Source organism: Pongo pygmaeus, chromosome Y, assembly GCF_028885625.2.
Source record: "Pongo pygmaeus isolate AG05252 chromosome Y, NHGRI_mPonPyg2-v2.0_pri, whole genome shotgun sequence".
Lineage (NCBI taxonomy): Eukaryota > Metazoa > Chordata > Mammalia > Primates > Hominidae > Pongo > Pongo pygmaeus.
Window position 1 is genome coordinate 27,935,036 of NC_072397.2, and position 27,994 is coordinate 27,963,029.

Sequence of the window (27,994 nt, forward strand, 5' to 3'; positions counted from 1 at the left end):
AGAAGAAGTGGTACTGATTTTTTTGATTGTATCCACATGAAGTACATGCAATATAAAAAATTTAAGCTCCATTAGGCAACTGCAATACCCCAAAATAAATGATCTAGAGACTAGGCCCAAAGTGTACAGTACACAAAATGCTTCATAGCATCCAAAATGTGAGGGACCTTAGCCGTGAGATAGCAGAGTTGGATGCGTTCATCAGCATTCCTATTCCGCACTGCTGTGGATGCACCTCTTAAATTTATCTTTGTACCTACATTTGATTTTATGGGCTAACTCAGACAGATTAGTAAATTGAACTTTATACTTCTGCATTTTGAGAATCTAAAGCTTGTTATACGAATTTACACCTTGTTACACAGTTCCCACACAACTCCCCACCATTTTAGATTATTACATCAGAAAGCCAGAAACACTTTTGAAGAAAAAAAGTTTATTTTTATTCATTTATGCAAAGACAGTATCAGCAACAGGTAGCAGAAACATTTTTCTAAGTTCAGAATTAATTTTCCATTTTGAAAGGTTTAGGACTTAATATCTCTTTTACCTTACGCTTTTAAATACTTCACTCCAACAAAGACAAAAATTTATTCCCTTACTTTTCCTTAAGGTCATATCGGAATAATCCAAATTAGCTCTTTAGAATATAGGTATCATTTATAGAAATCTGGAGATTTAATCACAGAATGATGTACATCAGAATGTTAAAGCACTAAAAAAACTATGGGTGATTTTTAATGGACAAATTCATGGTGCTTTTGATTTCTGAGGTGTAATAAAGCCCTCTTGAGAATTCTAAAGTTAAAATACTCTCTCCTTCAGATTCAGAATGAAAATGTTGAGAAATCATAGACCCCAGTGGGCATTACTAATATGGCCCATAGTAACTACATTAACTTAAGAGTCTCCATGTTTTAGGGAAGAAGCCATTGAAAGAAGGGCCAGAAAGCCACTTTAAACTCATGTCCATGGCAGATCAAATGATACTGATACAAATGTTTCCCTCAGAAAGGTATTATATCCCATTGCTACCATTCCACGGCTTGGCCCTTGAACTGCTCATACAGCTACTTCCATTCTTTACATCACCAGTCCTAAGAGCAAACCTCCTGAAAGACTAGTAAAAGAGGCTGGGAAAAAAAGACTGTGAGTATAGCAAAAGGGCTCCGGTGCTCTAGCTGTGTGGTCACAATATAAAATGAGGACACTACCTAATCTAGAAACAACGTTAACTTTAACTCTAGCAGATTCTTAAGATATACTTACTAAACAACTTTTGTGATTTAGAAATATCAAAACTACCTATTTTGTCTCCTCTGGACATATTTTATTTTACAAAATGAAATATAACAGGCTAAACAACAAAAATAAAAATCTATTTATAGCAAGTAACTAATACTTCAATGTTTTTATAAAAGCAATTCCTGATTAATCTTTGAGTGACATAAAAAAGTTGCAGCGTTCTTTAATACCAGTTATTTTGCAAATTTCACATACAGCCATTAAGTTTAGCATTTCAAGGAACAATTTTTTTTTAATAAAAACGAAGAATGGTAACTCATTGAGAAGGTTATATACCTAGTAAAGTTTAGTTTGCCTTGGATTCTTTAAAAAATTAGGCCCAGAATTTTAGTTACCTAATTACTATCCCAATCGAATTGGATATATATATATATATATATATATGTGTGGATTCTAGATAAAAGATAACATACTTTGAACAAACATTATGATTCACTGACTGGACTGTTTGCTTAGAATCTGTTTTACTGGGTTTGGATAAGAAGACTTCAATAAAGCTAATTATACATTGAGTTCCACTGATTAAAAATGCAGTTTTAAAAATTCTGCTTTTCAGGTAAATTTCTAGATAAATCATAAATGCAAAGCTCAATACTGAAATACTGTACTGTTCACAGGTACTTCTTGGAGAAGTGAAATGCTTGTGTTCGGACTATCAAAATTCTTAGCTTTCAAATCAGGTTTTAAAAACTTGTTTTTGAAAATCAGTATTTGCTTTTAAACACTTAAAATGCAAATTTCATTTTTTAAAAAATCCTTGCAGATAAATCTTAACATTCTTTCAGTCTCAATTATTTTTTACTTTAAACTATATATTAAACACAGAACCAGGTTCTAAATAAACATCTAAGGAAGAACAGTTTCAATGTAAGATAAAACTAGAGAGTCTAATAATACAACTTATACAGAAAGTTTCAGTGTGATTTACCAAAATTCAGAATTTCTGGAACAGTGGAAAACTTTTAGCTTAATATTCAAAACCACCAACTTCCCACAGAACTAGACAGCTGAGAGGATCAAACAGATTTAAATACTGTCAAACTTCTTCTGAAGCGATGCACTCTTTTATCCTGGAAAAGACAGAAATAGTCCTTTTATTTTACCGAAAATTTCTGATGACTACTATGGGTCTGAAAGTCGTCAAAACTTAAACCGTTTGTTTTGAGTTTAAACATTACAAATAATAAGAAAAAAAGATGATTCTTTTCAGGAAGCATATTTGAACACTGGGATGATAAATGTACCAAGATGGCTAGTTTTATTAAACAGTTAAAAAAGAAATCAATAATTAAAGAAAACAAATTCCAGTAAACTCAGAAATAACAGGACTTAAACTCAGTATCATTTTATGTACTTCTTAGTTAATAATTTTGCAGTGATGTCCCAAAGACAGCTGGTAGAAAATGTAATTGTAAAAAATCCTTTTTTTCACTAATTGAACTGCATTTAATAGCAACTACAGCTTGCGAACAGCTCTCCAATCTGAAAGTTCATGTTTTTAGATTAAAATATGTAAGTTTTGGCATTTAAAGACGTATTATTAACCTGTGAAGACATGCCATTCTTTAGAAAGGAAGATAAAACTTTAAAATACATGCAAAACTTTATTTTCACTCTATGTTGCCTACAGACATGCAAAGAGAAGTGAGAGGCCTTACAAGGAGGAATGGGAATGAGTAAATGAGTAATAACATTTCCTTTTCTACAAAGCTGTGCCCTTTTTTTAAGACTTCAGTTTCATTTTCAGCCTTCATTTTTAAGGCTTCAGTTTCATTTCAAGCCATAAAAGTGGCTTCTGGAAGTTACCTCATCTGTCAAAAGAGTGATAATCTATTTAGGTTAAAATCTAGAAAACTGGACACCAACATGTATCTTCAGAGGTCATGTAGGAAGCAAGATTGTGAAAGGGCTGGATAATTAAGACAATGAAGAGTGAAATCAGCTATGGAAATTGTAAATACATTCAAAAATATCTCAGGCATTCTAATTCAATATAACAACATGCAGTCAATCAAAATAGGTCTAGATGTTAGACAACTGCAGGATGCCAACTTCTGATTCCTCTCCCAAATAAGCAGAAAACTCTGCAAGTTTCAAAGGGAGTCTTTTGTCTAACACCAGACTTGAGTTCTCAAGTTTTAAACTTGAGAACTCAAGTTTAAAAAAATATTTTCTGGGCCGGACATGGTGGCACACGCCTGTAATCCCAGCACTTCGGGAGGCTGAGGCAGGAGGATCACTTGAGCCCAGGAGTTGGGCACGGTGGCTCACGCCTGTAATCCCAGCACTTTGGGAGGCCAAGGCAGGCATGTCACAAGGTCAGAAGATCGAGACCATCCTGGCTAACAGGATGGAACCCCATCTTTACTAAAAACACAAAAAATTAGTTGGGCGTGGTGGCAGGTCCTTGTAGTCCCAGCTACTCACGAGGCTGAGGCAGGAGAACGGCGTGAACCTGGGAGGGAGCAGAGCTTGCAGTGAGCGAAGATCGCACCACTGCACTCCAGCCTGGGTGACAGAGTGGGACTCTATCTCAAAAACAAAAACAAACAAACAAAAAAAACTTTTTAACTAGCTAAGTGTGGTGGTGCATGTCTGTAGTCCTAACTATTCGGGACGCTGAGGCAGAAGGATCCCTTGAGTGCAGGAGTTTGAGGTTGTAGTAAGCTGTGATTGCGACACTGCACTCCAGCCTGGATGACCAAATGAGGTCACCTCAAAAAAAAAAAAAAAAAAAAGAAAACAATCTTTTTAACCAGCTAAGTGTGGTGGTGCAAGTCTGCAGTCCTAACTATTTGGGACGCTGAGGCAGAAGGATCCCTTGAGTGCAGGAGTTTGAGGTTGTAGTAAGCTGTGATTGCGACACTGCACTCCAGCCTGGATGACCAAATGAGGTCAACTCAAAAAACAAAACAAAACAAAACAAAAAAACAAAAACAAAACAAAACAAAACAAAAACACACGAAAGACTGTCTTCTGCTTTGAACATCATTTAAGTACTACTGCAGACACCAATGTAATCAGAACTTTGGGCAAGGTAAGCTGATGTACAATTCCAGTTCTTTCTTTTCTAAATTATACTATCTATGTAGAATGAAGCAACAAGAGAACAAATGTCAAATTTAAATATGTTTACTCCCTGTTGCAAAGATGTTAAGAACTTAATTCTGCTATGTGCCTCTACTCTTCTACATTATACAGATGATCCATAATACAACCTTTTAAAAAGTCTTAAGCTTCATCCCATATCCATTCACAGATGAAAAAAAGCTGGTTGTGTTTTAAGACACAAAGCGATGGTTAAACATTTTCTTTCTAATGTAAAGTGTGTAGCCAGTTTTGACAAATCTGGCAGTTCCACTAAAGGTTGAATATGACTTAGCAATTCCATTCCCAAGTATATACGCAAGAGAAGCAAGCACGTATGTCCACACAATAACTTGTACGTGAATGTTCACAGCATTATTTATAACAGCTAAAAAATGGAAATAATCCAAATGTCTTTAACAGATGAACGCATAAACAGAATAAAGTAATATCTACAAATGAAAAGAAATGATGAAGTTCTGATAAGTGCTAGAATACTGACGAACCTTACAAACATTAAGCTGAGTGAAAACATCCAGTCACAAAATGCCACATCATTATGTGTGATTCCATATACAAGAAATGTCCGCCACAGGAAAATCCTTAGAGGAAGAAAGTAAATTAGTGGTTGCCTGGGGATACACAAGTTCTGGGAAAATAGCAGGTGACTGCTAAGGTAGTGGGGCGATTTTTGGGGTGATTTAAATATTCTAAAATTGATTGTGGACATGGTTGCACAACCTTGAATATACGAAAAAACAGTGAAGTGCACACTTTAAATACATAAATTGTATTACTGCTATTATTTCAATAAAATTGTTACTTAAAAAACACCTTCCCTTTATTAACCATAGTATTTTTCTCCCACTGGGCTGACCAGGTTAGTTCTTTTTCATATTTATAGACTTAAAACCACAAGAACCCAGAAACCTTTAGTCCTGTACCTTCTCATTCTAGACTTGTAAAAACTAGAACCTTAATAAAAGATTTATCTATCCAACATGGATAGAAAGTGGGAGCAGAAATCAGATCTTTCTGGAATTCAACTAGCCACATTCTCTTCCACTTCACCAACTCTGAATCAACCTTTCTTTCTTTCTACTGAACTTTTTACTGCTTCATTTTACCCCTTTTCTCCCTTCACACTGTTCAGGTGTATCATCTGAATAAACCATTTCTTTTCTTCTCTTTAGTCCAATACGCACGTGTTAAGTTCTACTTTTCTTTTCTTTTTTTTATTTTTTTTGAGAGAAAGGTCTCTCACTCTGTTGCCCAGGCTGGACTACAATGGCACGATCACGGCTCGGTGCAGCCTCAACTTTCCAGGCTCAAGCAATCCTCCTGCCTCAGACTCCTCTGGAGTAGTTGGGACTACAGGCATGTACTATCACAACTGGATGATTTTTGTATTTTTTTGTAGAGATGGTGTTTTGCCATGTTACCCAGGGTGGTCTCAAACTCCTGAGCTCAAGCAATCCACCCACCTCAGCCCCCAAGTGTTGGGATTACAGGCGTGAGCCACTGTACCCGGCCAAGATCTGCTTTCTGTATCTAAAATTTTCTTTTACTATTTGGTCATGGTAGTCAACTAACTCTCTTCTCTAGTAAACCCTTTCAATTACAGATTTCTGCCGCAGGGTTCTTCCCTAAATTCGACTACATATATATATCAAGGTTTGGCAGCAGAAAATATACTGCCAAGTAAAACCCACACTGGTTTACTGGGTTACAGTCAAATGCCAACAGTTCAATTAAATGCTCTAGGCCGAGCGCGGTGGCTCACGCCTGTAATCCCAGCACTTTGGGAGGCTGAGGCGGGCAGATCACGAGGTCAGGAGATAGAGAACATCCTGGCTAACACGGTGAAACCCCGTCTCTACTAAAAATAGAAAAAAATTAGCTGGGCGTGGTGGTGGGCGCCTGTAGCCCCAGCTACTTGGAAGGCTGAGGCAGGAGAATGGCATTAAGTAAACCCAGGAGGTTGAGCTTGCAGCTTGCAGTGAGCCTAGATGGTGCCACCGCACTCCAGCCTGGGTGACAGAACGAGACTCCGTCTCAAAAAAAAAAAAAAAAAAAAAAAAAAAAATTCCTCTAAGAAATCTCAAAATACATGTACCACAAGGAAAACAGCTAACTTGAGAGGGAACAAGTGGGCTTTTTAATTATGCATACCATTCCTTTCATACCTTGAAGTAGTCATCTTGAGTAACAACAGAATTTATCAGTCTGCTCTCTGGATTAAACAGACAAGATACCACCATCTGTATGCTTCGGTCCACAGATTTCTGAAACACACAAGTTTTCAGTAATGTAAAGACAACTCGTTCTTTCACTCGCTCTTAATAAGGGTGTGTGTTTCTTTTATTTTGATGGTTTACTGAACATATTAGTTTATTTCTAAAGAAACGCAAAAAATGCTAAAAGAGGCTGGCAACAGTGGCTCACACCTGTAATGCCAGCATTTTGGGAGGCCGAGGCAGACAGATCACCTGAGGTCAGGAGTTCAAGACCATCCTGGCCAACACGGCGAAACCCCTTCTCCACTAAAAAATACAAAAATTAGCTGGGTGGCGGGCGCCTGTAATTCCACCTATTCAGGAGGCTGAGGTAGGGAGAATTACTGGAACCTAGGAGACGGAAGTTGCAGTGAGCCGAGATCACACCACTGCACTCCCAGCCTGGGTGACACCGGAAGACCCTGTCTCAAAAAAAAAAAAAAAAAAAAAAAAAATTCATAAAAATGTGACTTGTAATTCCTACCACATATCCTCAGTATGTAAGTTTTCTGACAAATCAAAGAATTATTTTAGAACCTTAGCGATACAATACTGGTTTAAAAAGCTCAGTTTGTTAAATCCCTAAGTGAACTCCAATGTTTCAAGAAAAAAAAAAAAAAAAAACTCAGGACAAAACCTGCCAATTACACTGTAAGAGTATGTTTTAATATTTATTCACTATTTAAAATCCAATATCAAATCAAGGAATTTACACTCCAATGGGATTTCTTGGGTATTATACCTATTACCAGTACATCAACTACTTCCACACTCCCACCTATTTAACAGAACATATGTGATGCAAGAGTGACAGTATTGTTATTACAGAAATTTGCAGTAATGATAAAAAACAGAAACAACGCTGTCTACTTCAGTATTTGAATAATTACTCCTGACTTCACCACTGTTGGAAACTTCTGCCACATATAATGTTATGGATAGAATGCTTATTTAAATAATATTTTTCACTGCTTAAGATCAAAACTGTGGTAAAAGAAAAGGGACATGTAATTCATACGAATTCTTCTTTTGAGTAGAATTCTAGAGGAAACCCTCCCATAGCATTCTTCCAAATCATATTAATACAGTATTTATTAAAGAATGGCTTTTTAAAATTAGTGGAACTGAAATACAGGAAACGACTGCTGAATCAGAAACTTTATGTACATACTGAATATTTGGGGTATCTGAAATTTCAACAACCTTCACATTAACTTCTGAGTATCGGTCCATTATTTAAGCTCCGTGATTTATGGCTAACATCTTAAAATTTGGGCAAAACTGTTTGCTTCTCAAAAAAAGTTATTAAAACTAGAAAAAAACACAAAATACATATTTTAAAAAAATTCAAAGTTAGATGTTTGCCTTCCTTCTGTGGGCCATTTCCAGAGGGTGTGGTAGCTTCATGAATTGAGCATTCATTTGGCACAACATCACCTCCTGTTATCAACTTCTCCACAGTGATAGTTAAGAGCTGAATAAGGCCTATATTTAAAATAATGAAAGTGTAATTAAACAGATACACAGATACGTTTAAAAGCTACTTATTTATTCCTCAAAAAGGTGAGCTGGTATCAAAAGTTTCAACGTAGGTTGTGTTGAAATTCAATTGTGCTACTTCAGAAACCTTGTTTTAAACGAAAAGTCGAAATACATTAAGGCAGCCTTTGGTTTTAAAATCTCTTCCAGGCATCAACATAATCAGAGGTAGAAGGATTCTAAGAAACAAAGGTAGTACGGGAGTGTTTGAGAATTTTAACACTTATTATATCCTTCAAATATCCAGTCGTGATGTAAGACAGCAGCTCTGGTGTATTCGAGGTAATACTCTAATTCCTCTTTAAGAGGAATTAATAGCAAAACATTTTATTCCGATTCCTCTTTAAGAGAAATTAATAGCAAAACATTTCGGTTTCTCTTCAACAAATTTTTTATGGCTAGTAAAGCCAGAGGCATATTCTAGGCAGATACATGCTAATTCTAAAGCCAAGTTAATACTACCATTCCTGGATTATATGGTCTATCAACAAGTAACTGAACACTTATCATTATGTGGACCAGCTACTCTTTCAGCACACAAAAACCTGAGAGACAAAAAGGCACTGTTGCTCCCATGGGAGTTTACAATTGGGTTAAAGTAACAAAACATAAAACATTAATATAAAGAACCATTTAAAAATATCTATAGGCATATATGGCATAGAAAAAAAAGTCAAGAAAGATGAGGAAGTCTATGTTTCATTAATTTCACTTTACTCCATAACCCCTTTTGCTCCCCAACAGGCCACTATGGTGGCATCTTTAAAAAAAAAAAAAAAAAAAAAAAGGAAGGAAACCAAAACTATTAAAATATTCTTACACATTTTAAAACACTCATGAGATACACAATATTGAAGCACTTATCATGCTGGCTCCTTTGTTACTAAAATGAAAGAAACAGAGTAGAAAAAAGAAGTACTTATGTTTCTAACCCCTGACGTTCTTGTTACTTTTATATGTAAAACCTCGCCATTCTCCCAATTTTCTGGAGTTGGCATTGTGGAAATCTCAAGGATACGAGTTCTTTCAATTTATTACTTATCACCATAGATATGATTATGGGTCACAGATATAGTCACATCTATGAAAAGAGGCCCAGAGAACTACTATCATGAAGCAGCAAACTAAAATAGAAATATAATTGGAATTCTGTGCTCTAAGAATGGGATGATAATTTTATTTCACTCTATCTCCCTGAACAATTGATGAAAGTCAGTCTGGATGTTTCAGCTATTTGACAGTGAAGATGAAAAACTACATGCTGAAATACAGATGGGGACAATGAATCTCAGAAAACTGTTTTACAGAGAATCTCAGAAAACTGTTTTACAGAAAAGTTATCGCTAACTATATTCCTGTCACAATGTTAATCCATTACTTCTAAATAGTACAGAGGGCTTCATTCTAGACCAATTGCAAGTGTTTTCCTAAATTTTAGGTACACTTCACTAGTTTAAAATGACACACTATTCAGGAAATTTGTATAAACAACTTAAAGGGCTCAACAGTATCTGAAAATAAATCATTTTACTCCCTCTTCAGTTACCTGATAATTATATACAGGCAACTGATACCCAGTGGTGACCTGACCTGGTGAATCTGGGTAAGATATGTCTGAAAGTAAGTTTACAGAAAGAATGAATACGGTAAAACATCTTTTTAAATTAGAAAGAAATATTATTCCCAAAATTTAAAAAAAAAATGAAAAACTTTAAAATATTTGTTACTTTTCTAAATACAACAATGCGGAATTCTAAATGAATGAATCACTTTAGGAAGAAAGAAATATTCTCTATCAAGTGCTAAGCCCCTTTGGGTGGGGCAGGGGAACACACAAATGACAAAAGTAGTGACTATTTCACCAAGCAAAGTTTACCTAACTTACACTGTCTACTTACGCCCACCCAGAAGTTATTTCTTACACTGCTGATAAGGCTCCATTAAGACAGATGTCAATGTAAGTTAAGTTAATACATTTGCTATTTCTTTGTCAATATACTTCCAGATAGTTTTGTGTTTGACAATACTACACGGTAATATGTAGTTCTCCTACAGATGTTATGTTTTTTTCTGTACTTCATTTCGAAAAACTAAGGGCAGTATACAATCCAAAACTGGAGAAGGACAGTACAATGTCTTATATGTTTCAATAAATACTTATTGTTTGAAAACATATAGGAAGCAGCATACATGAATACACCCAGATTCAGTAACGGCTCACTGTAAATGTTAGAAACAAGTAGGGCTTTTTCTCTAGCCATTGTTCAGAGAAGAAAAAAGAAGAAGAGGTATAATCCTACACATTTCAAGTACATGCAGAATGTCAATAAATGAGAGACACTGAAGAACTATTTCACTACTATTTTGTTACTTTATTTTCCATCAAAGAAAATGTCTTTTCAACTAACACATAAAGAGAATGGACTAAGAAGAAAATAAACGTTATTTATCACCAATAAGTGATAGAGTATGTCAAATCCTACTTTAAATATCAAAGTAATCAGGATCAGAGAAATTACATGCCAGAAATTCACAGGATTTATAGGTATAGTAAATGACATCAGAAATCTATACATTCCAGAACCAGAATATACCCAGAAGTCAGCAGTTTATATGAGGTGGCATCTGGAAATCATTGCAAGTAAATAAGAGCTAGATTAATCGCTATCCTTAAAGAATAAACTAGGCAGAAACATCAGAACAGCTGCTTTCTAATATTTTCGGAACTAGGTATAAGGGGGGAAAGAAGCTCAGGTGTTTTAGAGGTAATACTCTTTTTTATTCCTACTCTTATTTAAGAGTAATTAACAGCAAAACATTTCTGTTTCTCTTCAACAAGTTTTTTGTGGCTGGTAAAGCCAGAGGCAGACCCTAGGCAGATACATGCTAATTCTAAAGTAACATTAATACTATCTTTCTTAGATTACACAGTCTATCAACAAGTAACTGAACACTTATTATGTGGACCAGCCACTGCTTAAGCACACAAAAACCTGAGACAGAAAAAGGCACTGTTGTGCCCATGGGAGACTGCAACTGGGTTAAAAAGAAAGTAACAAAATGTAACACATTAATATAAAGAACCATTTAAAAATACTTATAGGCATATATGATATGGAAAATAATCCAGAAAGAACAGGAAGTGCATGGTAGGCTAATTCACTTTACCCGAGGTACAACCTACCTCCTTTGCTCCGCAACAGGCCACTGCAGTGGCATCTTAAAAAAAAAAAAAAAAAAAAAAAAAACAGGAAATCAAAATTACTCAAATATTCCTAAACATTTTCAAAAACACATGATATATATAATATTGAAGTACTTATACTGGCTCCTTTGTTATTATAATAAAAGAAACGGAATGGAAAAAAATAAGTGCTTTATGGTTCTAATCCCTGATATTCTTGTTACTTCCACATATAAATATAAAACCTCACCTTTCCCCCAATTTTTTGGATTTGGCATTGTGGAAATCTCAAAGATGTTACTACTTTCAATTTATTATGACAGATATGATTATTGGACATAGATAGAGTCCTATCTACTATGAAAAGAGAACCAGACAACAACTGTGGTGAAGCAGCCTGCTAAAATGAAACTATAATTTGAATTACGTGCTCTAAGAATTGGGTAATAATTTTATTCACTCTATATCCCTAAAAAATTCATGAAAGTCATTCTGGATGTTCCATTCAGCTATTTGACAGCAAAGATGAAAACTATATCCTGAAATATAGAAGGGCCAAATCTCAGAAAACTCTTCTACAGAAAAGTTATTGCCAAGTATAGTCCTGTCAAAATATTATTCCATTACTTCTAAGTAATACATAGGTCTTCGTTCTAGACTTATTCTAAGTGTTTTCTTAAATTTTACCTATACTTCACTAGTTTAAAATGACAAACTATTCAGGAAATTTGTATCAACAACTTTAAGGCCTCGATAATATCTGAAAGCAAACATTTTACTCCTTACATTACCTGATAATTATATACAGGCAACTGATATCCAGTGGTGACCTGAATTGGTGAATTTGGATAAGCAGGAAATGCCTGAAAATAAAGGTTACAGAAAAAAATGAATACGGTAAACCGTGTTTTAAAATTAGAAAGAAATACAATTACCAATATAACAAAAATATGAACAACTTTGAAACAGTAATTGTTTTTCTACGTACAGCAATGCAGATTTCTAAATGACTGACTTTATAAAGAAATAAAAATTCTCTTGTCAAGTGCTACCCTTTGGGTGGGGAGGGGGAAGAGACAAATGACAAAAGAAGTGACTATTTCACCAGCCGAAGTTTACCTTATATATATCGGGTACTTATGTTCACCCAGAAGTTATTTCTTACACTGGTGATAAGGCTCCATTAAGACAGATTGCAATGTAAGTTAAATTAACACATTTGCTATCTCCCTGTAAAAATATTTCTAGACTGTTTTGTATTAGACAATATTATAGGGTAACATGTAGTTCTATAGATGTTATGGCTTTTTCTGTACTTCATTCCGAAAAACTAAGTGCAGTCTATAATCCAATAGTGCAGAAGAGAAAGTATGTCTCGTATGTTTCAATAAATTCTTATTGTTTGAAAACATACAGGCAGCAGCATACATGAATACACCCAGATTCAGTAATGGCTCACAGTCAATGACACAAACAAGTAGGGCTTTTTTTCTAGCCACTGTTCAGAGAAGGAAAAAGAAGAGGTATACCATACATGTTTCAAGCACGTGGAAAATGTCAACAAATTAGAGACACTGCACAACTGGTTCACTATTATTTTGTTACTTTATTTTCCATCAAAGAATATGTCTTTTAAACTAACACATAAATAAAATAGACTAAGAAGAATACAAACGTTATTTATCAACAGTAAGTGATAGAGTATGTCAAATCCTACTTTAAATATCAATGTAAGCAGGATCAGAGAAATCAGATGCCAGAAGCTCACGCGATTTACATATATATATATCAAACCACATCGGAAATCTACCCATTCCAGAACCAGAATATATCCAGAAGTCAGCAATTTACATGAGGAGGCATCTGGAAATCATTTCAAATGAAGAGTAGCTAGATGAACTGCTAAACTTACAGAAGAATAAAGTGGGCAGACACGTAAGGAGAGCTGCTTTCATGCACTTTAGGAACTGGCGATAAGGGGGGAAAGCAGCTCAGGTGGTTTAGAGGTAATACTCTTGTTTATTCCTATTCTTATTTAAGAGTAATTAACAGCAAAGCATTTCTGTTTCTCTTCTACAAATGTTCTATTGCTGGTAATGCCAGAGGCAGATGCTACACAGATACATACTAATTCTAAAGCCATGTGAATACTACCTTTGATTATATAGTCTATCATTATGTGGACCTGCCATTGCTTAAGCACATAAAAACCTGAGAGCAAAAAAGGCACTGTTGCTCCCATTGGAGTTTATAATCGGGTTAACAAGAAAGTAAAAAAACAAATAAATAAAACATTAATATAAAGAATCATTTAAACATATTTATAGGCACATATGACATGGAAAAAAATCAAGAATGAACAGGAAGTGTACGTTTGGCTAATTCACTTAATGTCAAGTACAACACAATCCCTTTGCTCTCCAACAGGCCACTATGGTGGCATCTTTAAAAAAACAAACAAACAAACAAAAAAAAACAAAAAAAAAACGGACACCAAAACTATTAAAATATTCCTACACATTTTCAAAAACACATGAGAAACACAATATTGAAGTACTTATCCTGCTGTCTCCTTTTTCACTATAATAAAAGTAACAGAATGGAAAACTTAAGTACTTTATGTTTTTAGTCCATGACATTCTTGTTACTTTTATATATGAAACTTCACCTTTCTCCAAATTTTCTGGAGTTGGCAATGTGGAAACCTCAAAGATAGTAGCTCTTTCAGTTTATCACCATAGATATAATTATGGGTCACAGACATAGTCCTATCTATGAAAAGAGATCCAGAGAATTACTACCGTGAAACAGCCAGCTAAAATGAAAATATAATTGGAATTCTGTGCTCTAAAAAGTGGATCATAATTTTACTTCACTCTATCTCCCTAACAAAATTCAGCAAAGTCAACTTTGGATGTTTCATTCAGTTATTTGACAGCAAAGATGAAAACTACAATCCAGAAATGAAGAAGGGGACACCAAATCTCAGAAATCTGTTCTACAGAAAAGTTACTGCCAAGTATATTCCTGTCAAAATATTACTTCATTACTTCTTAATAAGACAGAGGTCTTCATTCTACACTAATTCTAAGTGTTGCCTTAAATTTTAGGTACACTTCACTAGTTTAAAATGACAAACTATTCAGGAAATTTGTATAAACAAGTTAAAGGCCTCTATAATATCGGAAAGCAAATCATTTTACTTCCTCTTACATTACCTGATAATTATATACAGGCGACTGATATCTAGTGATGACCTGAACTGGTGCATTTGGATAAGTACGATATGCCTGAAAATAAATTATACAGAAAGAATGAATTAATAAGGTAAAACTTTTTTTTTAATTAGAAAGAAATATTCCCAGTAGAACAAAAATATGAAAAACATTGAAATACTAATTATTTTTCTATACACAACAATGCAGAATTGTAAATGACTGACTGATTTATGAAGAATGTATTATTCTCGGTCAAGTCCTACGGTTGGGCGTGGAGGGGGAACAGACAAATGACAAAATAATTGGCTATTTCACCAGGCAAAGTTAACCTTACTTATATTGTGTACTTATGCCCACCCAGAAGTTATTTCTTTCACTGGTGATAAGGCTGCATGAAGACAGAGTTCAATGTAAGTTAAATTAATACATTTGCCATTTCGCTGTAAAAATGCTTCCGGACTGATTTGTGTTTGACAATACTATAAGGTAATATGTAGTTCTACAGAATTTACGGCGTTTTCCGTACTTTAAGTTGAAAAACTAAGTGCAGTATATAATCCAATACTGGAAAAGAGAAAGTATAAAGTCTCATATGTTTCAATAAATACTAATTGTTTGAACACATATAGGTACGCAGCAGGCATGAATACACCCAGATACGGTAATGGCTCACAGTAAATGTTAGAAGTAGGGCTTTTATTCTAGCCATTGATGAGGTATACCGTACATGTTTCAAGCACAGGGAAAACGTCAACAAATGAGAAACACTGAATAACTATTTCACTACTATTCTGTTACTTTATTTTCCATCAAAGAAAATGTCTTTTCAACTAAGATATAAATAAAATGAACTAAGAAGGAAATAAACGTTATTTATCACCAATAAGTGACAGAATATGTCAAATCTACTTTAAATAGCAAAGCAACAAGGATCAGAGACACTACACGCTAGAAACTGATGGGATTTACAGATATCTAAAACTATCAGAAATCTACCCATTCCAGAATCAGAATATATCCAGAAGTCAGCAATTTATATGAAGAGGCATCTGGAAATCATTTCAAAGAAAGAATAGCTGGATTAATTGCTAAACTTAGAGAAGAATAAAGTAGGCAGACACATGAGAAGAACTGCTTTCAAATATTTTAGTTACATGGGGGAAAGCAGCTCAGGTGTTATAGAGGTAATGCTCTTTTTAATCGTATTCTTCTTTAAGAGTAATTAACAGAAAAACATTTCTGTTTCTCTTTATCAAATTTTTTATGCTTGGTAAATCCAGACGCAGATTCTAATCAGATAAATGCTCTTCTAAAGCCAAATTAATACTACCGTTCTTAGGTAAAGCCACATTAGGACTACCTTTCTTACATTAAATAATCTACCAACAAGTAACTGAACACTTGTCATTACGTGGATAAGCCATTGCTTAAGCATACAAAACCTGAGAGAGAAAAAGGCACTGTTGCTGCCATGGGACGTTAAAGAGAAAGTAACAAAACTTAACACATTAATATAAAGCATGATTCAAAATATTTATAGGCACATATGACACACAAAAAATCAAGAAAGAAGAGGAAGTATATGTTTCACTAATTCGCTTTACCAGAGGAACAACATAACTCCTTTGCGCCCCAACAGGCCAGTGCAGTGGAATCTTTTAAAAAAAAAAAAAAAAAAGTAACCAAAATTATGTAAATACTCCTACACATTTTCAAAAACCCGTGAGTTACATAATATTGAAGTATTTATCATGATGGCTCCTTTGTTATAATGAAAGAAACAGAATAGAAAAAAAGAAGTACTTTAGGTTTCTAATCCCTGAAGTTCTTGTTGTTACTTCTACATGGAAAACCTCAATCTTCCCAATTTTCTGGAAATAGAATTGTAGCATCCTCAAAGATATTAATTCTTTGAATTTGTTACCACACATATGATTACGGGTCATAGATAAGAGTTGTTATCGTTGAAAACAGACCCAGAGAACTACTACCATGAAGCAGCAAGCTAAAATAAAAATACAATTGGAATTCTGTGCTCTAAGAATTGGGTAAAGCTTTTATTTCACTTTATATCTCTGCAAGATTCATGGAAGTCAGCCTGGATGTTTCAGCTCTTTGACAGCAAAGATAACAAAATACATGCTGAAACAAAGACGGAAACACAAATCTCAGAAATTGTTCTACACAAAAGTTATTGCTGAGTACACTCCTGTCAAAATCTGATTTCATCACTTCTAAGTAACACAGAGGTCCTCATTACACGAATTCTAAGTGATTTCTTAAATTTTAGGTACATTTCACTACTTTAAAATGACAAACTATTCAAGCAATTTGTATAAACAAGTTGGAAGGCCTCAATAGTAGCTGAAAGTAAACCATTTTACTCCCTCTTCAATTACCTGATAATTATATACAGGCAACTGATATCCAGGGATGACGGAATTTATAGATGTAAATTGACCTGGTGAATCTGGATAAGTAGAATAAGCCTGAAAATAAAGTTGACAGAAAGAATGAATTAATACGGTAAAACGTTTTTTTAAATAGAAAGAAATACAATTCCCAATATAACAAAAATATGAAAAACCTTGAAACAGTAATTGTTTTTCTACGTACAGCAATGCAGATTTCTAAATGACTGACTTTATGAAGAAATAAAAATTCTCTTGTCAAGTGCTACCCTTTGGGTGGGGAGGGGGAAGAGACAAATGACAAAAGAAGTGACTATTTCACCAGCCAAAGCTTACCTTATATATACCGGGTACTTATGCCCACCCAGAAGTTATTTCTTACACTGGTGATAAGGCTCCACTTAGACAGATTGCAATGTAAGTTAAATTAACACATTTGCTATCTCTCTGTAAAAATATTTCTAGACTGTTTTGTATTAGACAATATTATAGGGTAACATGTAGTTCTATAGATGTTATGGCTTTTTCTGTACTTCATTCCGAAAAACTAAGTGCAGTCTATAATCCAATAGTGCAGAAGAGAAAGTATGTCTCGTATGTTTCAATAAATTCTTATTGTTTGAAAACATACAGGCAACAGCATACATGAATACACCCAGATTCAGTAATGGCTCACAGTCAATGACACAAACAAGTAGGGCTTTTTTTCTAGCCACTGTTCAGAGAAGGAAAAAGAAGAGGTATACCATACATGTTTCAAGCACGTGGAAAATGTCAACAAATTAGAGACACTGCACAACTGGTTCACTATTATTTTGTTACTTTATTTTCCATCAAAGAATATGTCTTTTAAACTAACACATAAATAAAATAGACTAAGAAGAATACAAACGTTATTTATCAACAGTAAGTGATGGAGTATGTCAAATCCTACTTTAAATATCAATGTAAGCAGGATCAGAGAAATCAGATGCCAGAAGCTCACGCGATTTACACATATATGTATCAAACCACATCGGAAATCTACCCATTCCAGAACCAGAATATATCCAGAAGTCAGCAATTTACATGAGGAGGCATCTGGAAATCATTTCAAATGAAGAGTAGCTAGATGAACTGCTAAACTTACAGAAGAATAAAGTGGGCAGACACGTAAGGAGAGCTGCTTTCATGCACTTTAGGAACTGGCGATAAGGGGGGAAAGCAGCTCAGGTGGTTTAGAGGTAATACTCTTGTTTATTCCTATTCTTATTTAAGAGTAATTAACAGCAAAGCATTTCTGTTTCTCTTCTACAAATGTTCTATTGCTGGTAATGCCAGAGGCAGATGCTACACAGATACATACTAATTCTAAAGCCATGTGAATACTACCTTTGATTATATAGTCTATCATTATGTGGACCTGCCATTGCTTAAGCACATAAAAACCTGAGAGCAAAAAAGGCACTGTTGCTCCCATTGGAGTTTATAATCGGGTTAACAAGAAAGTAAAAAAACAAATAAATAAAACATTAATATAAAGAATCATTTAAACATATTTATAGGCACATATGACATGGAAAAAAATCAAGAATGAACAGGAAGTGTACGTTTGGCTAATTCACTTAATGTCAAGTACAACACAATCCCTTTGCTCTCCAACAGGCCACTATGGTGGCATCTTTAAAAAAACAAACAAACAAACAAAAAAAAACAAAAAAAAAACGGACACCAAAACTATTAAAATATTCCTACACATTTTCAAAAACACATGAGAAACACAATATTGAAGTACTTATCCTGCTGTCTCCTTTTTCACTATAATAAAAGTAACAGAATGGAAAACTTAAGTACTTTATGTTTTTAGTCCATGACATTCTTGTTACTTTTATATATGAAACTTCACCTTTCTCCAAATTTTCTGGAGTTGGCAATGTGGAAACCTCAAAGATAGTAGCTCTTTCAGTTTATCACCATAGATATAATTATGGGTCACAGACATAGTCCTATCTATGAAAAGAGATCCAGAGAATTACTACCGTGAAACAGCCAGCTAAAATGAAAATATAATTGGAATTCTGTGCTCTAAAAAGTGGATCATAATTTTACTTCACTCTATCTCCCTAACAAAATTCAGCAAAGTCAACTTTGGATGTTTCATTCAGTTATTTGACAGCAAAGATGAAAACTACAATCCAGAAATGAAGAAGGGGACACCAAATCTCAGAAATCTGTTCTACAGAAAAGTTACTGCCAAGTATATTCCTGTCAAAATATTACTTCATTACTTCTTAATAAGACAGAGGTCTTCATTCTACACTAATTCTAAGTGTTGCCTTAAATTTTAGGTACACTTCACTAGTTTAAAATGACAAACTATTCAGGAAATTTGTATAAACAAGTTAAAGGCCTCTATAATATCGGAAAGCAAATCATTTTACTTCCTCTTACATTACCTGATAATTATATACAGGCGACTGATATCTAGTGATGACCTGAACTGGTGCATTTGGATAAGTACGATATGCCTGAAAATAAATTATACAGAAAGAATGAATTAATAAGGTAAAACTTTTTTTTTAATTAGAAAGAAATATTCCCAGTAGAACAAAAATATGAAAAACATTGAAATACTAATTATTTTTCTATACACAACAATGCAGAATTGTAAATGACTGACTGATTTATGAAGAATGTATTATTCTCGGTCAAGTCCTACGGTTGGGCGTGGAGGGGGAACAGACAAATGACAAAATAATTGGCTATTTCACCAGGCAAAGTTAACCTTACTTATATTGTGTACTTATGCCCACCCAGAAGTTATTTCTTTCACTGGTGATAAGGCTGCATGAAGACAGAGTTCAATGTAAGTTAAATTAATACATTTGCCATTTCGCTGTAAAAATGCTTCCGGACTGATTTGTGTTTGACAATACTATAAGGTAATATGTAGTTCTACAGAATTTACGGCGTTTTCCGTACTTTAAGTTGAAAAACTAAGTGCAGTATATAATCCAATACTGGAAAAGAGAAAGTATAAAGTCTCATATGTTTCAATAAATACTAATTGTTTGAACACATATAGGTACGCAGCAGGCATGAATACACCCAGATACGGTAATGGCTCACAGTAAATGTTAGAAGTAGGGCTTTTATTCTAGCCATTGATGAGGTATACCGTACATGTTTCAAGCACAGGGAAAACGTCAACAAATGAGAAACACTGAATAACTATTTCACTACTATTCTGTTACTTTATTTTCCATCAAAGAAAATGTCTTTTCAACTAAGATATAAATAAAATGAACTAAGAAGGAAATAAACGTTATTTATCACCAATAAGTGACAGAATATGTCAAATCTACTTTAAATAGCAAAGCAACAAGGATCAGAGACACTACACGCTAGAAACTGATGGGATTTACAGATATCTAAAACTATCAGAAATCTACCCATTCCAGAATCAGAATATATCCAGAAGTCAGCAATTTATATGAAGAGGCATCTGGAAATCATTTCAAAGAAAGAATAGCTGGATTAATTGCTAAACTTAGAGAAGAATAAAGTAGGCAGACACATGAGAAGAACTGCTTTCAAATATTTTAGTTACATGGGGGAAAGCAGCTCAGGTGTTATAGAGGTAATGCTCTTTTTAATCGTATTCTTCTTTAAGAGTAATTAACAGAAAAACATTTCTGTTTCTCTTTATCAAATTTTTTATGCTTGGTAAATCCAGACGCAGATTCTAATCAGATAAATGCTCTTCTAAAGCCAAATTAATACTACCGTTCTTAGGTAAAGCCACATTAGGACTACCTTTCTTACATTAAATAATCTACCAACAAGTAACTGAACACTTGTCATTACGTGGATAAGCCATTGCTTAAGCATACAAAACCTGAGAGAGAAAAAGGCACTGTTGCTGCCATGGGACGTTAAAGAGAAAGTAACAAAACTTAACACATTAATATAAAGCATGATTCAAAATATTTATAGGCACATATGACACACAAAAAATCAAGAAAGAAGAGGAAGTATATGTTTCACTAATTCGCTTTACCAGAGGAACAACATAACTCCTTTGCGCCCCAACAGGCCAGTGCAGTGGAATCTTTTAAAAAAAAAAAAAAAAAAGTAACCAAAATTATGTAAATACTCCTACACATTTTCAAAAACCCGTGAGTTACATAATATTGAAGTATTTATCATGATGGCTCCTTTGTTATAATGAAAGAAACAGAATAGAAAAAAAGAAGTACTTTAGGTTTCTAATCCCTGAAGTTCTTGTTGTTACTTCTACATGGAAAACCTCAATCTTCCCAATTTTCTGGAAACAGAATTGTAGCATCCTCAAAGATATTAATTCTTTGAATTTGTTACCAGACATATGATTACGGGTCATAGATAAGAGTTGTTATCGTTGAAAACAGACCCAGAGAACTACTACCATGAAGCAGCAAGCTAAAATAAAAATACAATTGGAATTCTGTGCTCTAAGAATTGGGTAAAGCTTTTATTTCACTTTATATCTCTGCAAGATTCATGGAAGTCAGCCTGGATGTTTCAGCTCTTTGACAGCAAAGATAACAAAATACATGCTGAAACAAAGACGGAAACACAAATCTCAGAAATTGTTCTACACAAAAGTTATTGCTGAGTACACTCCTGTCAAAATCTGATTTCATCACTTCTAAGTAACACAGAGGTCCTCATTACACGAATTCTAAGTGATTTCTTAAATTTTAGGTACATTTCACTACTTTAAAATGACAAACTATTCAAGCAATTTGTATAAACAAGTTGGAAGGCCTCAATAGTAGCTGAAAGTAAACCATTTTACTCCCTCTTCAATTACCTGATAATTATATACAGGCAACTGATATCCAGGGATGACGGAATTTATAGATGTAAATTGACCTGGTGAATCTGGATAAGTAGAATAAGCCTGAAAATAAAGTTGACAGAAAGAATGAATTAATACGGTAAAACGTTTTTTTAAATAGAAAGAAATACAATTCCCAATATAACAAAAATATGAAAAACCTTGAAACAGTAATTGTTTTTCTACGTACAGCAATGCAGATTTCTAAATGACTGACTTTATGAAGAAATAAAAATTCTCTTGTCAAGTGCTACCCTTTGGGTGGGGAGGGGGAAGAGACAAATGACAAAAGAAGTGACTATTTCACCAGCCAAAGCTTACCTTATATATACCGGGTACTTATGCCCACCCAGAAGTTATTTCTTACACTGGTGATAAGGCTCCACTTAGACAGATTGCAATGTAAGTTAAATTAACACATTTGCTATCTCTCTGTAAAAATATTTCTAGACTGTTTTGTATTAGACAATATTATAGGGTAACATGTAGTTCTATAGATGTTATGGCTTTTTCTGTACTTCATTCCGAAAAACTAAGTGCAGTCTATAATCCAATAGTGCAGAAGAGAAAGTATGTCTCGTATGTTTCAATAAATTCTTATTGTTTGAAAACATACAGGCAACAGCATACATGAATACACCCAGATTCAGTAATGGCTCACAGTCAATGACACAAACAAGTAGGGCTTTTTTTCTAGCCACTGTTCAGAGAAGGAAAAAGAAGAGGTATACCATACATGTTTCAAGCACGTGGAAAATGTCAACAAATTAGAGACACTGCACAACTGGTTCACTATTATTTTGTTACTTTATTTTCCATCAAAGAATATGTCTTTTAAACTAACACATAAATAAAATAGACTAAGAAGAATACAAACGTTATTTATCAACAGTAAGTGATAGAGTATGTCAAATCCTACTTTAAATATCAATGTAAGCAGGATCAGAGAAATCAGATGCCAGAAGCTCACGCGATTTATATATATATATATCAAACCACATCGGAAATCTACCCATTCCAGAACCAGAATATATCCAGAAGTCAGCAATTTACATGAGGAGGCATCTGGAAATCATTTCAAATGAAGAGTAGCTAGATGAACTGCTAAACTTACAGAAGAATAAAGTGGGCAGACACGTAAGGAGAGCTGCTTTCATGCACTTTAGGAACTGGCGATAAGGGGGGAAAGCAGCTCAGGTGGTTTAGAGGTAATACTCTTGTTTATTCCTATTCTTATTTAAGAGTAATTAACAGCAAAGCATTTCTGTTTCTCTTCTACAAATGTTCTATTGCTGGTAATGCCAGAGGCAGATGCTACGCAGATACATACTAATTCTAAAGCCATGTGAATACTACCTTTGATTATATAGTCCATCATTATGTGGACCTGCCATTGCTTAAGCACATAAAAACCTGAGAGCAAAAAAGGCACTGTTGCTCCCATTGGAGTTTATAATCGGGTTAACAAGAAAGTAAAAAAACAAATAAATAAAACATTAATATAAAGAATCATTTAAACATATTTATAGGCACATATGACATGGAAAAAAATCAAGAATGAACAGGAAGTGTACGTTTGGCTAATTCACTTAATGTCAAGTACAACACAATCCCTTTGCTCTCCAACAGGCCACTATGGTGGCATCTTTAAAAAAAAAAAAAAACAAACAAAAAAAACCAAAAATAAACGGACACCAAAACTATTAAAATATTCCTACACATTTTCAAAAACACATGAGAAACACAATATTGAAGTACTTATCCTGCTGTCTCCTTTTTCATTATAATAAAAGTAACAGAATGGAAAACTTAAGTACTTTATGTTTTTAGTCCATGACATTCTTGTTACTTTTATATATGAAACTTCACCTTTCTCCAAATTTTCTGGAGTTGGCAATGTGGAAACCTCAAAGATAGTAGCTCTTACAGTTTATCACCATAGATACAATTATGGGTCACAGACATAGTCCTATCTATGAAAAGAGATCCAGAGAATTACTACCGTGAAACAGCCAGCTAAAATGAAAATATAATTGGAATTCTGTGCTCTAAAAAGTGGATCATAATTTTACTTCACTCTATCTCCCTAACAAAATTCAGCAAAGTCAACTTTGGATGTTTCATTCAGTTATTTGACAGCAAAGATGAAAACTACAATCCAGAAATGAAGAAGGGGACACCAAATCTCAGAAATCTGTTCTACAAAAAAGTTACTGCCAAGTACAGAAAAGTTACTGCCAAGTATATTCCTGTCAAAATATTACTTCATTACTTCTTAATAAGACAGAGGTCTTCATTCTACACTAATTCTAAGTGTTGCCTTAAATTTTAGGTACACTTCACTAGTTTAAAATGACAAACTATTCAGGAAATTTGTATAAACAAGTTAAAGGCCTCTATAATATCGGAAAGCAAATCATTTTACTTCCTCTTACATTACCTGATAATTATATACAGGCGACTGATATCTAGTGATGACCTGAACTGGTGCATTTGGATAAGTACGATATGCCTGAAAATAAATTATACAGAAAGAATGAATTAATAAGGTAAAACTTTTTTTTTAATTAGAAAGAAATATTCCCAGTAGAACAAAAATATGAAAAACACTGAAATACTAATTATTTTTCTATATACAACAATGCAGAATTGTGTATGACTGACTGATTTATGAAGAATGTATTATTCTCGGTCAAGTCCTACGGTTGGGCGTGGAGGGGGAACAGACAAATGACAAAAGAACTGGCTATTTCACCAGGCAAACTTAACCTTACTTATATTGTGTACTTATGCCCACCCAGAAGTTATTTCTTACACTGGTGATAAGGCTACATTAAGACAGAGTTCAATGTAAGTTAAATTAATACATTTGCTATTTCGCTGTAAAAATGCTTCCGGACTGATTTGTGTTTGACAATATTATAAGGTAATATGTAGTTCTACAGAATTTATGGCGTTTTCTGTACTTTATGTTGAAAAACTAAGTGCAGTATATAATCCAATACTGGAACAGAGACAGTATAAAGTCTCATATGTTTCAATAAATACTAATTGTTTGAATACATATAGGTACGCAGCAGGCATGAATACACCCAGACTCGGTAATGGCTCACAGTAAATGTTAAAAGTAGGGCTTTTATTCTAGCCATTGGTCAGAGAAGGAAAAAGAAGATGAGGTATACCGTATGTGTTTCAAGCACAGGGAAAACGTCAACAAATGAGAAACACTGAATAACTATTTCACTACGATTCTGTTACTTTATTTTCCATCAAAGAAAATGTCTTTTCAACTAAGATATAAATAAAATGAACTAAGAAGGAAATAAGCGTTATTTATCACCAATAAGTGACAGAATATGTCAAATCTACTTTAAATAGCAAAGTAACAAGGATCAGAGACACTACATGCTAGAAACTGATGGGATTTACAGATATCTAAAACTATCAGAACTCTACCCATTCCAGAATCAGAATATATCCAGAAGTCAGCAATTTATATGCAGAGGCATCTGGAAATCATTTCAAATAAAGAATAGCTGGATTAATTGCTAAACTTAGAGAAGAATAAAGTAGGCAGACACATGAGAAGAACTGCTTTCAAATATTTTAGTTACATGGGGGAAAGCAGCTCAGGTGTTATAGAGGTAATGCTCTTTTTAATCCTACTCTTCTTTAAGAGTAATTAACAGAAAAACATTTCTGTTTCTCTTTATCAAATTTTTTATGCTTGGTAAATCCAGACGCAGATTCTAATCAGATACATGCTCTTCTAAAGCCAAATTAATACTACCGTTCTTAGGTAAAGCCACATTAGGACTACCTTTCTTACATTAAATAATCTACCAACAAGTAACTGAACACTTGTCATTACGTGGATACGCCATTGCTTAAGTATACAAAACCTGAGAGAGAAAAAGGCACTGTTGCTGCCATGGGAGGTTAAAAAGAAAGTAACAAAACGTAACACATTAATATAAAGGATGATTTAAAATATTTATAGGCACATACGACACACAAAAAATCAAGAAAGAAGAGGAAGTATATGTTTCACTAATTCGCTTTACCAGAGGAACAACATAACTCCTTTGCGCCCCAACAGGCCAGTGCAGTGGAATCTTTTTTAAAAAAAAAAAAAAAAGTAACCAAAATTATGTAAATACTCCTACACATTTTCAAAAACCCGTGAGTTACATAATATTGAAGTATTTATCATGATGGCTCCTTTGTTATAATGAAAGAAACAGAATAGAAAAAAAGAAGTACTTTAGGTTTCTAATCCCTGAAGTTCTTGTTGTTACTTCTACATGGAAAACCTCAATCTTCCCAATTTTCTGGAAACAGAATTGTAGCATCCTCAAAGATATTAATTCTTTGAATTTGTTACCAGACATATGATTACGGGTCATAGATAAGAGTTGTTATCGTTGAAAACAGACCCAGAGAACTACTACCATGAAGCAGCAAGCTAAAATAAAAATACAATTGGAATTCTGTGCTCTAAGAATTGGGTAAAGCTTTTATTTCACTTTATATCTCTTCAAGATTCATGGAAGTCAGCCTGGATGTTTCAGCTCTTTGACAGCAAAGATAACAAAATACATGCTGAAACAAAGACGGAAACACAAATCTCAGAAATTGTTCTACACAAAAGTTATTGCTGAGTACACTCCTGTCAAAATCTGATTTCATCACTTCTAAGTAACACAGAGGTCCTCATTACACGAATTCTAAGTGATTTCTTAAATTTTAGGTACATTTCACTACTTTAAAATGACAAACTATTCAAGCAATTTGTATAAACAAGTTGGAAGGCCTCAATAGTAGCTGAAAGTAAACCATTTTACTCCCTCTTCAATTACCTGATAATTATATACAGGCAACTGATATCCAGGGATGACGGAATTTATAGATGTAAATTGACCTGGTGAATCTGGATAAGTAGAATAAGCCTGAAAATAAAGTTGACAGAAAGAATGAAATAATACGGTAAAACGTTTTTTTAAATAGAAAGAAATACAATTCCCAATATAACAAAAATATGAAAAACCTTGAAACAGTAATTGTTTTTCTACGTACAGCAATGCAGATTTCTAAATGACTGACTTTATGAAGAAATAAAAATTCTCTTGTCAAGTGCTACCCTTTGGGTGGGGAGGGGGAAGAGACAAATGACAAAAGAAGTGACTATTTCACCAGCCAAAGCTTACCTTATATATACCGGGTACTTATGCCCACCCAGAAGTTATTTCTTACACTGGTGATAAGGCTCCACTTAGACAGATTGCAATGTAAGTTAAATTAACACATTTGCTATCTCTCTGTAAAAATATTTCTAGACTGTTTTGTATTAGACAATATTATAGGGTAACATGTAGTTCTATAGATGTTATGGCTTTTTCTGTACTTCATTCCGAAAAACTAAGTGCAGTCTATAATCCAATAGTGCAGAAGAGAAAGTATGTCTTGTATGTTTCTATAAATTCTTATTGTTTGAAAACATACAGGCAGCAGCATACATGAATACACCCAGATTCAGTAATGGCTCACAGTCAATGACACAAACAAGTAGGGCTTTTTTTCTAGCCACTGTTCAGAGAAGGAAAAAGAAGAGGTATACCATACATGTTTCAAGCACGTGGAAAATGTCAACAAATTAGAGACACTGCACAACTGGTTCACTATTATTTTGTTACTTTATTTTCCATCAAAGAATATGTCTTTTAAACTAACACATAAATAAAATAGACTAAGAAGAATACAAACGTTATTTATCAACAGTAAGTGATAGAGTATGTCAAATCCTACTTTAAATATCAATGTAAGCAGGATCAGAGAAATCAGATGCCAGAAGCTCACGCGATTTATATATATATATATCAAACCACATCGGAAATCTACCCATTCCAGAACCAGAATATATCCAGAAGTCAGCAATTTACATGAGGAGGCATCTGGAAATCATTTCAAATGAAGAGTAGCCAGATGAACTGCTAAACTTACAGAAGAATAAAGTGGGCAGACACGTAAGGAGAGCTGCTTTCATGCACTTTAGGAACTGGCGATAAGGGGGGAAAGCAGCTCAGGTGGTTTAGAGGTAATACTCTTGTTTATTC

At 34.1% G+C, this 27,994-nt stretch overlaps 1 protein-coding gene across 2 annotated transcripts in view; it reads right to left on the reverse strand.

The window, feature by feature from the left end:
* Nucleotides 1-2,081: 2,081 nt before the first annotated feature.
* Nucleotides 2,082-27,994, reverse strand: part of LOC129025944 (deleted in azoospermia protein 1-like) — a 72,602-nt gene continuing 46,689 nt past the window's right edge. The window contains exons 22-31 of one of the 2 annotated variants that reach the window (XM_054473488.2): nt 26,741-26,830; nt 24,322-24,393; nt 21,855-21,944; nt 19,456-19,527; nt 17,009-17,098; nt 14,610-14,681; nt 12,183-12,254; nt 11,392-11,426; nt 6,579-6,677; nt 2,082-2,375 (exon numbers count right to left, since the gene is read on the reverse strand). In XM_054473488.2, the coding sequence (XP_054329463.1) occupies nt 6,614-6,677; nt 11,392-11,426; nt 12,183-12,254; nt 14,610-14,681; nt 17,009-17,098; nt 19,456-19,527; nt 21,855-21,944; nt 24,322-24,393; nt 26,741-26,830 (657 nt within the window). In that variant the 3' untranslated portion in view covers nt 2,082-2,375; nt 6,579-6,613. The remainder of the gene's footprint in view (nt 2,376-6,578; nt 6,678-11,391; nt 11,427-12,182; nt 12,255-14,609; nt 14,682-17,008; nt 17,099-19,455; nt 19,528-21,854; nt 21,945-24,321; nt 24,394-26,740; nt 26,831-27,994) is intronic. The other variant, XM_054473489.2, reaches the window with a different exon arrangement.